This window comes from Mirounga leonina, unplaced genomic scaffold (assembly GCF_011800145.1).
Source record: "Mirounga leonina isolate KUSES-001 unplaced genomic scaffold, KU_Mleo_1.0 Mir_376, whole genome shotgun sequence".
In the NCBI taxonomy this organism is placed as follows: domain Eukaryota; kingdom Metazoa; phylum Chordata; class Mammalia; order Carnivora; family Phocidae; genus Mirounga; species Mirounga leonina.
The window spans coordinates 9,413,617-9,430,595 of record NW_023270718.1 but is presented as its reverse complement, the minus strand read 5'-3'; the positions used below and the strand labels follow the sequence as shown (position 1 = coordinate 9,430,595).

Genomic DNA, 16,979 nt, shown 5'->3' with positions numbered 1-16,979 from the left:
AGTGGTGGGCTGGTTTCCTAGTAAGGTCTTCTCTCATCAACCTATCAGAGGAGGGGACACTAAAGCCACCAGACATTGACTGAAGAAGCCACATGCAGAGAGAAGGAAGAGGAGGGCAGAGGCCCCGAGGCTGGAGTGAGCGTGGGGCGTTGTAGGAACAGCAAGACAACTAGTAAGGCTGGGGTAACAGGAGTGAGTGGGATGACGGACGAAGATGAAGCTGGAGAGGCAGGACGATGCCTGGAATATGCCCCAGCAGTGAAGGAATCTGTTTTGTTTGGAGGTGGAAACATTGTCTGAGGACTGGAGTTTGTACAGGGACATACTCTGAAAGATTACTCAGTCTGCTCTTGAAGGATGGACTAAAGGGAAGCAAAAATAGGAGCAGAAGCAAGTGCCTGTAGATGAGGCAAGAGGATGACAGTGGATTGGCCAGAGTGAGGTGGTAGGATTTCAGGGTATACTTGGAGGTAGAGCCAGTAGGACTTGCTGATGCATTAGTGTGGTTTAGGAAGGAAAGAACCAAAACATCTCCAGGTGATGGGCTTGGCAGCTGGGTGAAAGGTGGTACCATTTTCTGACATGGGGAAGACAGGAGAGGATGCGGTTTGGGTGTGAGGGGTTTGGTCTGGGACATGGGAGCGTGAGATGCCTATTAATCAACCACCTAGAGATGTTACCTGAGCAGATGTATGTAGGACTATAGGTTTCAAGGGGGTTGCTGGGTGGGGAGGAGTCCACTGGCAATGGAAGGTGCCAAGTGTGATTTTGTAGATGTTTTCTACTTTAGCTACAATCTGCTGCTCTGGGGCAGGTGTGGAATAGATGGAGAGATGGGTTTTCCTGGAATTGGATACTGTTCAAGTAAATATAAAAGGTTTAAAAGGCCAAGGGTCTTGAGGCCCATCCAAGGGGGTAAATGGTGAAAGACCATAGAATCTGAGCTACAGACCAACAGGTTAGCACTCAGCACTGAGCCTCAAAGAACCATAATATTAATAGCTAATTAATACATATATAATATGTACTAATATATATAACTGTTACAGGTTATATTAATAGATATAATGTTATAATTATGCTTGTAGCAATATACTTTAATATATAATTTTTTAAATTTTATTTTATTATGTTAGTCACCATACAGTACATCATTAGTTTTTGATGTAGTGATCCACGATTCATTGTTTTTGTATAACACCCAGTGCTACAAGCAGTACATGCCCTCCTTTAATACCCACCACCGGGCCAACTCATCACCTCACCCCCCTCCACTCCAAAACCCTCAGTCTGTTTCTTGGAGTCCATAGTCTCTCATGGTTCATCTCCCCTTCTGATTTCCCCCTCTTCATTTTTCCCTTCCCTCTCCCAGTGACCTCCATGCTATTCCTTATGTTCCACAAGTAAGTGAAACCATATGATAATTGTCTTTCTCTGCTTGACTTATTTCACTTAGCATAATCTCCTCCAGTCCCATCCATGCTGATGTAAAAGTTGGGTATTCATCTATAATTATATGTGTTTAATAGATACATGAATATATAACATAAAATACAAAATAATATAAATCATATATGTAATCTATATAATTCATGATGTTACTCAATATTATATAAATCATGTATATATAACGTGTCTATTATATAATGCTGAAGTATTAGATGTATAAAATATATAGTATACATATTATATATATATCTAATGCTTATATAATCTCTCTATATTCTACATCTCCTACAACTTGTATTGCACACTTGCCACGTGCTGTTCCAAACACTGCACGTCATGGCTCGTGGGATCATCAACAATGCCGTGATGGACCATCATAATCTCCAGCTTAGAAAGAAAGGAAGGCTGGAGGGAATAAAGCAACATGCCTGACAATAGTCAGTAATGGCTGAATGGCATTTGATTCCATGTCTGACTAGCTTCAAAGCCTTGGGTTCATCCCCAGCTGCCTCAAGGTCATTTAAAGTGTTTTCCCTTCTATTTTTTATTTTTACTTAAAGTTAAAAAAACTCCCATATTAAAGTTCTGACATATGAGAAGTCGCCCATTTTTACCGTACAAGTCGGTGAGTTAGGGGAGAAGTACACACCCATGAGATCTTCCCCACCATTAAGGCCATATACATATCCATCACTTTCCAAAGTTTCCTCTTCCCCCTTTTTCACTAAATTCTTTTGTGACATCACTTAACATAGAATATTTAAATACATAGAAAATTCTAAATCTTAGAGAACTTAAAGTACACAATACGGTATCGTTGGCTATAAGCGTGATGTTGTAGATCTTCAGAACTTCTCTTGCACCACTGAAACTTGATATGCTTTGATCATCATCCCTTTATTTTTAAAGACTTATTTATTTGAGAGCGAGAAGGGAGAGGGGCACAGGGAGAGGGAGAGAGAGCATCCTCAAGCAGACTCTCTGCCAAGCATGGAGCCCAGCATGGGGCTCAATCCCAGGACGCTGAAATCAAGAGCAGGAGGCTTACCCGACTGAGCCATCCAGGTGCCCCGATCATCATCCTTTTCTCGGCTTTTTTTTTTTTTTAAGCCACCACTAATGACAAGCATGTTCTTGCCGTGCTCATTGCATAAATCTGGGAAAGGATGAGTAAGCACAGATGCTCAGCATATCCTGGTTTGGGGTTCAGGGGGACGCCATGGTTGAACTCAGAGGCAGGGCCTGAGGCTTGTGTCCCCAGGGGCCTTGGTTTGGGCTGCTTTCCTGAGCATCTGTCTCTGTGGCTCTTGCCCCATAGGCTCTGGTTCTGCCAGCTCGGTGTACCCAGTTGCAGGTACTTGTCAGATGCTCTCCTTGAGAACAAGAGTTTGACACATCTGAACCTGAGGAGGAATAACCTGCGAGATGAGGGAGTGAAGTTTCTGTGTAAGACCCTGAGTCATCCGGACTGCAGCCTACAGAACCTGGAGTGAGTTCCATTGCCTCTCTGTCCTTCAGAGGATGGGAAGAGAGCATGTGAATTAACTTGCAAATGCCTGAGTTCCAGATGGGGCTGGAGTCCTGGGTGTAGATGTAATTGCTCACCTACAGGAGCTTCAGGTTCTATTGGAGGGGGGTAGGTGAGGGTACTGGGATGACTGCTGAGGACCAACCACAATGTGTGTTGGCAGTTCCCGAGACCACTCTGTGGGTCTGATGACTCACAGAGGACTTCAAGAACTTGGCATGGGGTCAAATTTGTGGCTGCGATTTATTACAGTGAAAGGAGAAAACACAAAATCAGCAAAGGGGAAATGTGCATGGGGTCAAGTCCAGAGGAAACCAGGTGCAAGCTCCCCCCATAAATGGCATGGGGAAGGAGCTGCACTGTCCTGTCTACTTCCTTTCTACTGGGTAGATAGTGTACTCAGACCTCCTGACCAGCACCCTCCTCTTCCCAGGACTCAGAATGAGAAGTCTGGCTTTGGCATCTCTTTTCCTTGGAAGACTGTGACATGGGCTGGGGTAGATAGAGCAAAGCCCAAGGATTCAGGGGTTATTGTGCTTCCCTTTCTGTTTATCTTGCAGTTTGTCAGGTTGTTCTTTAACAGCAGAGGGCTGTCAGGAGCTTGCTAATGCCCTCAAGCATAATCATAACATGAAAAATTTGGATCTCGGGAACAATGATGTTCGGGATGATGGAGTGAAACACCTGTGTGAGGTTCTAAAAGATCCAAATTGTGCACTGAACACACTTGGGTGAGTTGACACTGTTCTCTTTGTGGGGAGCCCCCATCTCTACTGTTGCATCTGGAGGGAATAATATGCGGTCACCTGAGGGTTCAAGAAAGTGAGGAACAAATGACAAAGTTCTGTTTTAAAAAATCTCTTCTGCTTAGGGCGCCTGGGTGGCTCAGATGGTTAAGTGTCAGCCTTCAGCTCAGGTCATGATCCAAGGGTCCTGGGATCGAGCCCCATATCGGGATCCTGGCTCAGCAGGGAACCTGCTTCTCCCTCTCCCTCTGCTTCTCCCCCTGCTCATGCTCGCTCTCTCTGTATCTCTGAGTCTCAAATGAATAAATAAAATCTTTAAAAAGAAATCTCTTCTGCTTAATGATAAGGCTCAAGTTCAGAGACAGAAGTTCATTCCAGTTAACCCCTCCTTGGTGTATTGTAAATATTCTGTTTCAGTCAGTACCTTTTGGATAGTAGGTGGGGGGCTGGTGCACCATGTTTCCCACCCCCGAGTCTTTTCTATCTAAGGGGAATTCTGATTTTAACCATAAGGTGATGTTTGTTCAGCAAACTAAGACAGTTTAGACTCAAATAATAGGAGCTTTGTTAAGTGTGGCTTATAGGATAGCTATTTTTCACATAGGTGGTGATTCTACTCACTCTCACAAATGCTTAGAGAGCATACAGTATTTCTTTCTTTGTGGATATCCTGCTATTTGCCTTAAGTGGATGGACCTTGAGGACATTACACCCATAAGTGAAATAAGTCAGAAGTTGCTGTTTTGTTTTGTTTTTTTCTCACCACATTCCTGTCCTTCAAGAAGTCTCTTGAGGCGCAATATTCTTTATTCTGTAGGTAAAGGAAAAGCTGTCAGATTTATGCAAGTAATTCAGGGTCCTATTTGTGCCTTAAAAAGAATGCTGCTCTGGTTTTAAGCCCTCGCTCTCTAGGTCCTTCTCCCTGGACGTAGAAATGAATAAATTGTTTGCAACAGTTATTGCATTGTCTCTAATGATGAATGCCTGTCTGATATTCAGTTCACTTTCACTCAGTTTTACTCTAATGTTGTAGCTTTAATGGTTTTTAAAAGATTTTATTTATTTATTTGAGAGAGGAAGAGCGAGAAAGCATGAGCAGGGGGGAGGGGCAGAGGGAGAAGGAGACCCCTTGCTGAGCAGGGAGCCTGATTCAGGGCTCCATCCCAAGACTCTGGGATCATGACCTGAGCCAAAGGCAGATGCTTAACTGAGCCACCCAGGTGCTCTGCCAATGTTGTAGCTTTAAAGCAGGCACCTGAGTGTCTTATTTGGGTTCACAGGATTCCATCTTTACCATCAGACCAAGGTTTCTCAACCTCAGCACTACTTACACCTTGGGCTGGGTAATCCTTGGCTGTGGGCTGTCCTGTGTACTGTACGATGCTGAGCAGCGTCCCTGGCTTCCACCCTCCAGATGCCAATAGCGCCTCCCTAGTCTGCAGACATTGCTCAGTCTCCCCTGTGGGGGAAAGATCACCCCTCATTGAGAAACCCTGGCCTAGATGACCAAGGAAATACTATTAAAAGTACATGATCGAGGTCAATCATCTATAACATAGTGGTAAAGGCCCTGCAGGTGGCGCTAGACCGGAGACCGGACACACCTGGGTGATGTTGGAGCCCATTTTTCTCATGTCCTCCTCTTCCTGTCTACCAAATAGTACCTTTACCTTGAAGCGTTCTCTGGATCCTACCCAACTTCTTCCACCCTAAGGAAACATTCTTTCCCTTTACTTTTTTTTTTTTTTACCTTTTATTTTTTATTTTTTTATTAAAAGATTTTATTTATTTATTCATGAGAGACAGAGAGGCAGAGGCAGAGGCAGAGGGAGAAGCAGGCTCCCCGCAGAGCAGGGAGCCCAATGTGGGACTCGATCCCAGGACCCTGGGATCATGACCTGAGCCAAAGGCAGACGCTTAACCGACTGAGCCACCCAGACGTCCCTTACCTTTTTTTTTTTAATCTTATTTATGTTATGTTAATCACCATACATTACATCCTTAGTTTTTGATGTAGTGATCCATGATTCATTATTTGCATATAACACACAGTGCTCCATGCAGAACGTGCCCTCTTTAATATCCATCACCAGGCTAACCCACCCCCCCTCCCCTCTAGAACCTTCAGTTTGTTTCTGAGTCCATAGTCTCTCATGGTTCGTCTCCCTCTCCGATTTCCCCCCCTTCATTTTTCCCTTCCTACTATCTTTTTTTTTAACATATAATGTATTATTTGTTTCAGAGGTACAGGTCTGTGATTCATCAGTCCTTCACAATTCACAGCACTCACCATAGCACATACCCTCCCCAATGTCCGTCACTCAGCCACCCCATCCCTCCCACCCCCCACCACTCCAGCTACCCTCAGTTTGTTTCCTGAGATTAAGAATTCCTCATATCAGTGAGGTCATATGATACTTGTCTTTCTCTGATTGACTTATTTCACTTAGCATAATGCCCTCTAGTTCTATCCACATCGTTGCAAATGGCAAGATTTCATTCTTTTTGATGGCTGCATAATATTCCATTGCATATAAATACACCGCATCTTCTTTATTCATCTGTCGATGGACATCTTGGCTCTTTCCATAGTTTGGCTATTGTGGACATTGCTGCTATAAACATTGGGGTGCACGTACCCCATTGGATCCCTACATTTATATCTTTGGGGTAAATACCCAGTAGTGCAATTGCTGGGTCATACAGTAGCTCTATTTTCAACTTGAGGAACCTCCATACTGTTTTCCAGAGTGGCTGCACCAGCTTGCATTCCCACCAACAGAGTAGGAGGGTTCCCCTTTCTCCGCATCCTCACCAACATCTGTCATTTCCTGACTTGTTTATCAAAATTTTCATGTATAGACACCTGTCACTTTTCTTTATAGGCTTAGATGAAAATTTCTGCTAACTTAAACTGATATAACACTATCACTTTTGTCTTTGAACATGTGGTTGGCTAGCTACTAGAAATCCAGATTTTGTTCTGTTGAATTTAGAAACAAGATGAAAGTGTAAGGAAGGGGTTGTAATCTTATTTTAGTCCTTTCAAGGACCTTATAAATAAAATCACATCCACTTTTTTTTTTTAAAGATTTTATTTGACAGGGAACACAAGCAGGGGGAGTGGGAAAGGGAGAAGCAGGCCTCCCACTGGGCAGGGAGTCCAATGCAGGGCTCCATTCCAGGACCACAGGATCATGACCCAAGCCAAAGGCAGACGCTTAATGACTGAGCCACCCAGGTGCCCCAAATCACATCCACTTTTTATGAACGTTGTTACTTTCATAGTTGGGCAGGCTACTGTTCTGTTTCCTCAGCTGGCAAATGGAGTTTAAGATTTTGGCTACCTTTTATAGGACTGGTATATGGTTATTGAGTTATGTGTAAGCATTTAGAGAAGTGTCCAGGTTGTGGTAAGCTTTCCACTGTAAGCCAGTTTGTTTTAACCACATACTTTTTCCTAGATCTGGTATCACTTCTAACTTCTCAATCTTAGAGGACCATCTTTCACACTTCCTTCCCACCCACTCCTAGGTTGGAAAAATGCAATCTGACGCCTGCTTGCTGCCAGCATCTCTCCTTGGTTCTTGGAAGAAGTAAAAGCCTGGTTAACCTGAACCTTTTGCAGAATGACTTAGAGCCCAGTGGAGTCAGCATACTGTGGAAGGCCTTGAAAAAATCAACGTGCAAACTACAGAAACTTGGGTAATCCCCAGTGACTTTTATACTAGGAAGCACTAGCTGAGAGAGGGGGGTGGATTGGTTGATGTTTTAAAACAAGCATTGGGTTCAGCCTACATTCAATTTCCTAGAGCAGTGCTGGCCAGCAGAACCTATGGTAATGACGGAAACAGTTTAGGTCTATTGTCCAGTGCAGTAACCAGCAGCAGCATGTGGTAACTGGGCACTTGACAGGAGGTTAGTGCACCCCAGGAACTGCATTTTTTTTTCCAAAATTTTATTTGGGAGAATGAGAGCACATGAGAGGGGAGAGGGTCAGAGGGAGAAGCAAACCCCCCGCCGAGCAGGGAGCCCGATGCGGGACTCAATCCCAGGACTCCAGGATCATGACTTGAGCCGAAGGCAGTCGCTTAACCAAATGAGCCACCCAGGCACCCCAGGAACTGCATTTTTGACCTTTCTCAGTTTGAATGACTGAAACGGCCACATGGGTAGTGGGTAATGGGTAGTGATGACCATACTGGGCAGCATAGTCCTACAGACATTTGGGTAGTTGAGGAGTCCCCTCATTTTTCTCATTCTTGTACCTACTCAATATTTCACTCAACAGACATTCACTCAACGACCTCCTTTTCAATGCTGACAAGCATGCCATGGTAGATAGCAGAAAACACATGGTCGTGGGCCTTGCCCTCGTGGCTCTGCATTCTCCTCAGGGAGATGACAAATCTGAGATGTATAAAAGTAGTGTTGTCATGAATGCTATGAAGGAAACTCTGGGTTGTGGTAGAAAAACAAGGGTGATCAGGGTGGTAACAGAAGGCATGTCTGACGTGGTGACGTTGGTCTTGAGTCCCAAGGAGGCTGGAAGGAGGAGTGCATGTATCAGGAGGGGAACATGGACATTGACAAGAGACAAAGTGCAGAGTATTCTAAGGAAGTTGGAGTAGCATGTGTAAAGGCCCCGAGGTTGGACTGCCAAGCTCTGTATTGCCCCTTCCAGGCACTGAAATAGAGCATTTCATTAGAACACTCTCCACCTTATTCAGTATTCTGGAGATGAGGTCAGAAAGGTAAGCAGTGGGTTCCCCCCTCGCACCCTGGAGAAAGACTTTAAACTAGGCACATTTTAGCAGAAATCCTCTTGGATTCCAAGGAATCTTACCTACTTTGGGAAGTTGGTCAAAAGCTATACATTCAGGACTTTATATTACCAACTTCACATCTAAACAATGCATATTTATTTTATTTTTATTTTTATTTAAGATTTTTTATTTATTTATTTGAGAGAGAGAATGAGAGAGAGAGCCCATGAGAGGGGGGAGGGTCAGAGGGAGAAGCAGACTCCCTGCTGAGCAGGGAGCCCGATGTGGGACTCGATCCCGGGACTCCAGGATCATGACCTGAGCTGAAGGCAGTCGCTCAACCAACTGAGCCACCCAGGCGCCCTAAACAATGCATATTTAAAAGCATTCTATCTCTCTTTCTTGCAGGCTCAAGAAAGAGTTGTACGACATAGTGAAGGGGGAGCTGCAGGAATTGCAGGAGAGGGGGTCCTTTCTAAGAGTCAAGTGTAAATGGGATTTCAATGACCTTGAGGACAAATGGTGGTGGTGATCCAATGAGGAGGTGCCATGGCTTCACCATGGGACGGTCTTGGATTAGAACCACCAGGAGATTGTTCAGGTGTCCCTGTTCATGGGGACAAATGAGCTGTTCCCTCCAGAGTACTTTTCTGCCCTTTTGCTGTAGGCAGTATATTAAATACCCAATCTCCAGATTTCTAATCTAATTCTACATTTGGCCCCAAGACCCTACATTGGCTTTGCCTCAAGTTTCCTTTTGTCCTTCTTGGTGTAATGTCTTTCTCAGATGTTAAGAGGATTCAATAAAGCAAAGGATATTAAAAAATACCTTGAGAAAGCCTAAAGCCTCATTTCCTGTGGATGGAGAGATGGGATAGATGTGACTCTAATTCCATAGTTATCCTACTGTGGATAAACCAGCCAGATGGAGATCCAGAACCACTCCTAATATGCAAAAATAGACCCCATTTTGGCTTTTGCGTCTACCTTTGAATGATCTATGGCTGTGATATATATAAAATGTATTTTACCTACCTGAAAACAGGAACCATGGATCCTACACAGGATATAATGTAAAATTAATGTCCTTCATGGGAATGCATATGAGGATAGGAGCTCACTACAATTTTCTCTCCCTTGCCACCTTATTCAATAAGCAAAGGCCATCAGAAGTCTTAAGGAACAGTTGGATATTCATTTTATTTTGCATTTTGTAGCTTATAAAACCTTTGTGGTATGTCTCAATCCTCATCAGAGCCCTATAGGTGGGGGCATTCCTACTTGACGAAGAATTTAAAAACAAAAGACACTGAGGGTGATCATGGTATCTCCTCTGCTAGGTAAGTATAGGGGAAGGGAAGGAAAACTGAAGGGGGAGAAATCAGAGGGAGATGAACCATGAGAGACTATGGACTCCAGGAAACAAACTGAGGGTTTCGGGGGGGGGGGTGGAGGGATAGGATAGCCAAGAGATGGGCATTAAGGAGGGCTCATGTTATGATGAGCACTGGGTGTTACAAGCAACTAATGAATCACTGAACACTACATCAAAAACTAAGGATGTACTATACAGTGGCTAACTGAACACAAAATAAAAAAGATACTGAGGGTGAATGCTTTATAACAGATCACAGAAATAGTAAGTCAAATAACGGAACTTGGAATCTGAGTCTTCTAAGAGCCAACATGCCTTATGAAAGCCAGTGGGGTCTTTCAGTACATTGAATGCCATGATCCTTCTATCCATCCATCTTCCCTCATCCATTAAATATAAGTGAAACCTAGATCCTTGAAATACTTCATTCTCTTCCTGCTGCACTTTTATCATTCATTGTAGATGAAAACTGGGATAGATAGTGGGGAGAGGTGTATTAACTAACTTGGAAAACCTTGAGGGAGAGATTTTTAAAAATTAAAGGTTTAGACTGCTTTAGTCACCATGTCGTGACTTTAGTTACTGCTGAGTAAAATGGTATCATGTCATTTCTGATAATCTGACAACTTGTTAACCCCAAATCCAAGATAAGCCCAATGTTTCTTGTTTCTTGTTTATAATGCAGGGATATTTTTCTGTGAGTGTTGGATATACAAATTCTCTATTCTCATATTTTAGGAATTCTAGAATTCCTGAATTTGCCATGGAATTAATTCAATTATAGCAAAGGATCTTAACCCTTGGGTATTCTTAGAGTGTTGTTTTATTTCAAAGCCATGTGAGGCCAAAGTGGCTTTCTAGAGGAATCAATGATAAGTCCACCCACCCTGCCCCAGGAAGGGGAATTGAGGGTTCAGGAAAGGAAGAGATGGGACCGAAGGGATTTGTATGAGCTGTGATTGCTGAGCTCCTTCCCCAGGCTCACTACAAGTTATGAAACCCACCACCCAGCAAGGAGCGATTCGCTTGTGGCCAACTGCACACTAACTGCAAGTCTGTGATCATGTGGAAGACCTACCCACCCACTTTTTTCACACCTGCTACTTTGCCATCATAAAAGCGTGGGTAGGTGTGGCCAGGGCTAGAGAGTGGCTGGGGGTAAGGCTGAGGTGGTGTGTAGTTGAGGTTAGAGCAGGGAGAATCCCGTCTGTGATGTGAGGGGGGAGCTGTGGTTGAGGAAATGATCCCCTGAGTGGAATTTGGTGAGACAAATAGATTCTCTCCAGAATGGCTTTTGATGATGGCACCACTGCTTCTTAGCTAGTGATTTACACCCTTTAAGTCGATTTTTCTCATTACAACATGGGTCTAATAGCACTAATCTCAGGTTTTGCAAAAATTATACAAAATAACTTGTAAAATGCTCAGTGTGTGGTAAATAGCTATAATGTTGCTCTTAGGTTAATAATCTCCTTCAATCCTGTCATCTCAAGATCCTCTCTTGCAAGCTAGATGCTTTATGGCTCAGTTCTTTATCTGCACATCCTTCCCCCTCTTTTCTACTGACCTCTACTTTTTTTTTTTTTCAGGATTGAATGGATCTAAGGCAGCTTTATTTTTTTTTAACCCTTCAGATTGCTATTTTTATTTTTTTTAATTTTATTATGTTAGTCACCATACAATACATCATTAGTTTTTGATGTGGTGATCCACGATCCGGTGTTTTCGTATAACACCCAGTGCTCCATGCAGTACGTGCCCTCTTTAATACCCATCACCGGGCTAACCAATCCCCCCTCCCCTCTAAAACCCTGTTTGTTTCTCAGAGTCCATAGTCTTTCATGGTTCATCTCTCCCTCCAAAACCCCCCCTCATTTTTCCCTCTACTTTTGAGGGAAAGAGGTTTGAGATTATGGGAAACTGTTGGAACGCCTCTTAGCGGGTGGGAATGGATGTCCCCTTAACATAATTGTTGCTAGGGCAGTAAGTTCTTTGATTTTTCCAGCTGGTCTTTCTCTCAGAAACCCTGGCAGGATCTCCTCCTCCTTCTCCACAGATGGCTTGATGTGATTTCTCAATCTTTCTCTTGTGATGTTTGTGATAAGCTGGACATAACAAATTCACTATTTAGCCTTTTTTTTTTTTAAGATTTTGACAGCATGCACACAAGCAGGCGCAGCATCAGGCAGTGGGAGAGGGAGAAGCAGACACCCCGCAGAGCAGAGTCCGATATGGGGCTCAATCCCAGGACCCTGGAATCATGACCTGAGCCAGAAGCAGACACTTAACCGGCTGAGCCACCCAGGCATCCCTATTAGCCATTTTAAAGTGAACAGTTCTGTGACATTAAGTAGATTCACACAGTTGGGACGCCTGGGTGGCTCAGTCGTTAAGCATCTGCCTTTGGCTCAGGTCATGATCCCAGAGTCCTGGGATTGAGTCCTACATCGGGCTCTCTGCTCGGTGGGAAGCCTGCTTCTCCCTCTTCCTCTGCCCCTGCTTGTGTTCTGTCTCTTGCTGTGTCTCTCTGTCAAATCAATAAAATCTAAAAAAAAAAAAAAAAAAAAAAAGCTTCACATTGTTGTGCAACCCTCAGCACCATCCATCTGTGGAACTTTATCTTCCCAAATTGAAGCTCTGTCCCCATTAAATACTAACTCCCCATTTCCTATTCCCTCAGTCCCTGGAACCACTATTCTACTTTGTCTCTATGAATTTGACCACCCTAGGTACCTCATAAAACTGGGATCATACAGAGGCATCTGGGTGGCTCAGTTGATTAAGCATCTGACTTCCGGCTCAGGTCATGATCTCAGGGTCCCCAGATTGACCCCCATGTTGGGCTCCATGCTCCGTGGGGAGCCTGCTTCTCCCTCTGCCTCTACCCCCTGCTCATGCTTTCTCTGTCTGTCTCAAATGAATAACTTTTTTTAAAAAGTGGGGTCATACAGTATTTATCCTTTTGTTGACTGACTTATCTCACTTGGCATAATGTTCTCAAGGTTCATCTGTGATATGGCAGGTGTCCGAATTTCCTTGTTTTTTAAGGCTGAATCCTACTTCATCATGTGGATAGACCACGTTGTGCTCATCCATTCCTTTGTCAGCAGACACTTGAGTTGCTGACTTAATCTTAACTCCTGAATTGATGGTATGGGAGTCCAGAAATGAAATACTCCTTAAGTTTTCTTTCCAGTTCCCACCGCTGTCTTCATTTACGGGGTTGGAGGTCTTCATTCGGAGGAAGGGAAAGAAGAGAGTTTTAGAAGCCATAAGGTGTAGTGGGAAAAGGAGGACCAGACTAGAGTCTGGGGAAGGATGGGCGATGCAGTGGGTCATGCAGGGAGGTAAGATTAGCAATGCTAGAGAAATGACCTAATACTTGGAAGGAGGCAAAAGAGAATTAGGTGTTTTTTGGGGGAACAGTGCTGCTCTTGCCGCTTTTGTTGGAGTGATTTATACAGCTCTGCAGAGGCTGACTTGTGGAGTCTTCTCTGGTGTTTATATACTATTTAATTTTATGCTTCTACTTTTTCAATTTATTCCACTGAACAAGCATGACTCACGAGATAGAATCATAAAGCATTGTTCAGATTTACTCTCAGATGGGAAATCTTTTCCTGCACCTGGTTAAATACTTGTCCTGGGCCATTTCTTTTCTTTTTCTTTTTTCTTTTTTTTATCATGTAATAGTCTCAATATCAATAATTTAACAATCTAGTCCCATGCCATAAAACTCAATTTAAACTTCATGCTCTCCTGAACTATGAGATGGAAGCCTTGAATCCTGAGAAGGAATGTGTTCGGAAAAAGGAAAGCCAAGGGAGCAGGGAAAATAGTTACTGGATTGACACAGTGACAGACTCAGCATATGCACCACCCGATCTGGATGTGTAAAGCCGGCTTTCCTGGGATCAGCAGAGCCTTCTCATCAATAAAGAATTGCCCATCGGAGGCTTTACTGATGAAGACAAATACATGTTTCATTCAGCTGGTAGCTTATTCCTTCCTAAACCCCTACATATCCATTGAGACCAGTAGCTTATCTTACTGATACTTGTCATTGCGACTTTACACATTGTCTACTAAGGTCTTACTGTGCGGGATGTTGAGCTCAGTTCTGCATGCCCAGGCCACCCGCCTCCCTCTCGTTACAATTTTTATCCTTCTGTTGGCTGCCTTGTAGATAAATGTGGTACATGTACATCTCTAGATGGTTAGACTTCTGTATGAGAAGAGATTTACAAGGTTGTAGGTTGTGATGTGTGTAATGTCAAATACTAGCAGCTAAAAGCCTATCAATAGATTACTTAAATGAAGTACATATATACTAGGCTATTAGGTTCAAGAAACAAGGTTTAGATATATATAGGTATGTATAGATATGGTTTACTTACCTATTATGTATCTCAACCTTTTTGTGTGTACATATGTATACATACATACACCTTTAACCACAGAATGCTACTGTATATATGTGCTTCACTGTGTGTTTATACTTTGTTAATCTATCCATGTTGAGATATATACATACACACGTTTCTGTATGTTTATATTACATGAAGTACATTATTTTCAGTCTACTCATGTTTACATACATATATCGATATGGATAGACTAGCAATGAAAAATGCATTTAGCATGGGATCTTTATGTAATTAAAATCAATGCTATTTTGTTGATGGATGCATTCCCGTATAGAGAAGTATAGGAATGATATGGGGGGTCCGTCTTATTACCGATTGCTTGTGCAGAGGAGAATGAGGCAGGGTTGGTGGTCAAAAGGATCTTCACTTTTAATTGTACTTGTAGGTGGAGGACAATGGATGGTTTGTACTTTCCTGATTTTTAAAAAAACACTTTCCAAATACCATCATGAGTCAAAAGAAGAGAAAGAGCCTGAGTTGGGATACTAACAACACTAACAGAAAAGACAGTGACCAAGTTACACCTCAGGTCCAGTACTCTTGCTATGGGCTGCATCTGTCCAAACCATGTGCGGAAAGGATCATGGTTTCTACAATCCACATGCTTGATCCAGGCATTCACTGGGAACAAATTCTGTTGGGAGATTTGTTTTACAAAATGTTTAGGATCTAAGACTTTATTAAGTGTTCAAAATGTTGTTGTGAGACAGGATAGGAACTGGACCTTGGCGGTCTTTAGTGACTTCCCCAAGGCCACAGAGTTGAGGGGAGTGCAGTGGGGGGATGCGTTAGCCTGGTGATGGGTATTAAAGAGGGCACGTATTGAATGGAGCACTGGGTGTTATACGCAAACAATGAATCATGGAACACTACATCAAAAAAATAAATAGGGGGCGAAAAACCCATATAGACACAGTCTATGAAGTATCCAAATGAGGGGCCAGAAAAATCAGGGTTCACATGCGTGTCCAGAACTGTAATTCCTGGGGACAGAGTAGGCATGAGTAAAGGCTCCAGTAACTTTTCTTTGAAGGTGCCCTTGGGTCAGGAGGAGTCTAAGTTGCTTGCTGCCCTATCGTCCTGTCTCTTTTCTATCAGTCACCTATAATTGTCAAGGATGGATTTTGCTTTTCTGCAGCTGTCAGAAGTCTCTGTGTTTCCTCATCAAATTGTTTTTTGCGGCCTAATAAATAGAAAAGGGGCTCTGTTGAATTCCTACCTCTTTTGTTTCTTCTCTGCAGCTCCTCTTTCTCAGTCAGTTCTTCCTGGGACAATCCTAGAACAACTTGGTGTTGCCTCCAATGGGAAAGACAGATCCATGGGGCAGTGGTGTGTTGATAAATGTTTAACACCTGGCTCTTGGGAGGTGGAAAAAAGCCCTGATTTGTAGCACTGCACATTTCTGAGGTATAAATTATCCAACCATGGCCAATTTTAAGCTGCCAACTTGATGTCTCTAAACACAATAGGAGGAAGAGAGAACACAGGGTTATCATGATCTGGTAGGAGCGGTCTCCACATCACTGGACAGAAAAAATGCCCTGTCTGATAGAAAGCCCTGATTCCACCTAAACACTAACATTTGGGACCGAAGTCAGAGGCAGCTTGGGAGAAAAACTTTTTATTTTTAAAAAGATAAATTAGTAATAGCTTCCATTATCCGAGTGCCTGGTCCTAGCCTTCTATTGTGGGTTTTACGTGTGTATCTCATTAAAATGTCAAACCTTATGAGATGCCATTATTGACCTGATTTGTGATGAAGACAAGGAAGGCTAAGCAAGTTAAGGAATTGGCCCAAGGTCACACAGGCATCGAGTGGTAGAGACAGGACACAGATCCCAGCAGTTTGGTTCTGAAGCCCCCGCACTTAGGACAAGGCCATATATTGTTGCTCTGAATTAAATGGGAGGGTTAAGGATCACGGTTTCTTTGTTCTTCTGTGGGTATCTGTTTGCAACTGTCCTGAGTAGCTTCACCTCACTGTTGGAGTGAAGGATACTCCTTCGTGTCTCTGTTTCTGTCCACAGTTGGGGAGGGTGCAGGGGACGTGGAAACTCATGTAGTTCTGTATTTTTATCACATTTATATTTTCATAGTTACTATGTCAAGTCAAATCATTTCCCCCATTTTGCAGAGAGAAGACAGATAATCAGGGAAGACAAAAGCTTTACCCAGGGCGACGAGACTCAACACAAAAAAGCTAGAATTCCACAGCTCAGGAAAATGATGGACAATCCAGATCTTCCCACTGCCTCAGGCACCACCTCCCACACTCTATGCTCTGAATCTTTCACACAAGGTAAGAGGGAGATGACATGGTGCAAGGCACCTTAAGTTTCTAGATGTAGGTTTACAAGGAGGGGCTTTAAAGGAATGGACCTATTTCTTCACAAGTTGGAAAAGACGGTAATAGTCTTAGTGCTGGACTTCTACATCATCTACTACCCCTTTCAAGAAATTAGTGGCCCTAGAAGTACCCATGACCGTGCGTGATTTCAGATAGGTTTGAAGAGGGTAGGAAAATACAGAAAGAGATGCTCTAGGTTCACTATATTGTTACTTAATAGAACAATATTTATCTGATAAAATAACAATACATATAACCTCTATTTGTAATTATATAACATATACTATACATGTATAATTTATGTTTAAATCTATAATTATAAATATATAATAAATTATACA

The 16,979-nt window shown here is 43.0% G+C and overlaps 1 protein-coding gene across 1 annotated transcript in view; it reads left to right on the top strand.

Moving 5' to 3' along the window:
• The window catches only part of LOC117998007 (NACHT, LRR and PYD domains-containing protein 13-like), a 33,353-nt gene extending 16,725 nt beyond the window's left edge, over nucleotides 1-16,628 (top strand). Inside the window, exons 7-10 of the mRNA XM_034986527.1 lie at nucleotides 2,768-2,938; nucleotides 3,538-3,708; nucleotides 7,258-7,428; nucleotides 16,426-16,628. Coding sequence (XP_034842418.1) covers nucleotides 2,768-2,938; nucleotides 3,538-3,708; nucleotides 7,258-7,428; nucleotides 16,426-16,495 — 583 coding nt within the window. The 3' untranslated portion in view covers nucleotides 16,496-16,628. The remainder of the gene's footprint in view (nucleotides 1-2,767; nucleotides 2,939-3,537; nucleotides 3,709-7,257; nucleotides 7,429-16,425) is intronic.
• The last annotated feature ends 351 nt before the right edge of the window (nucleotides 16,629-16,979 follow it).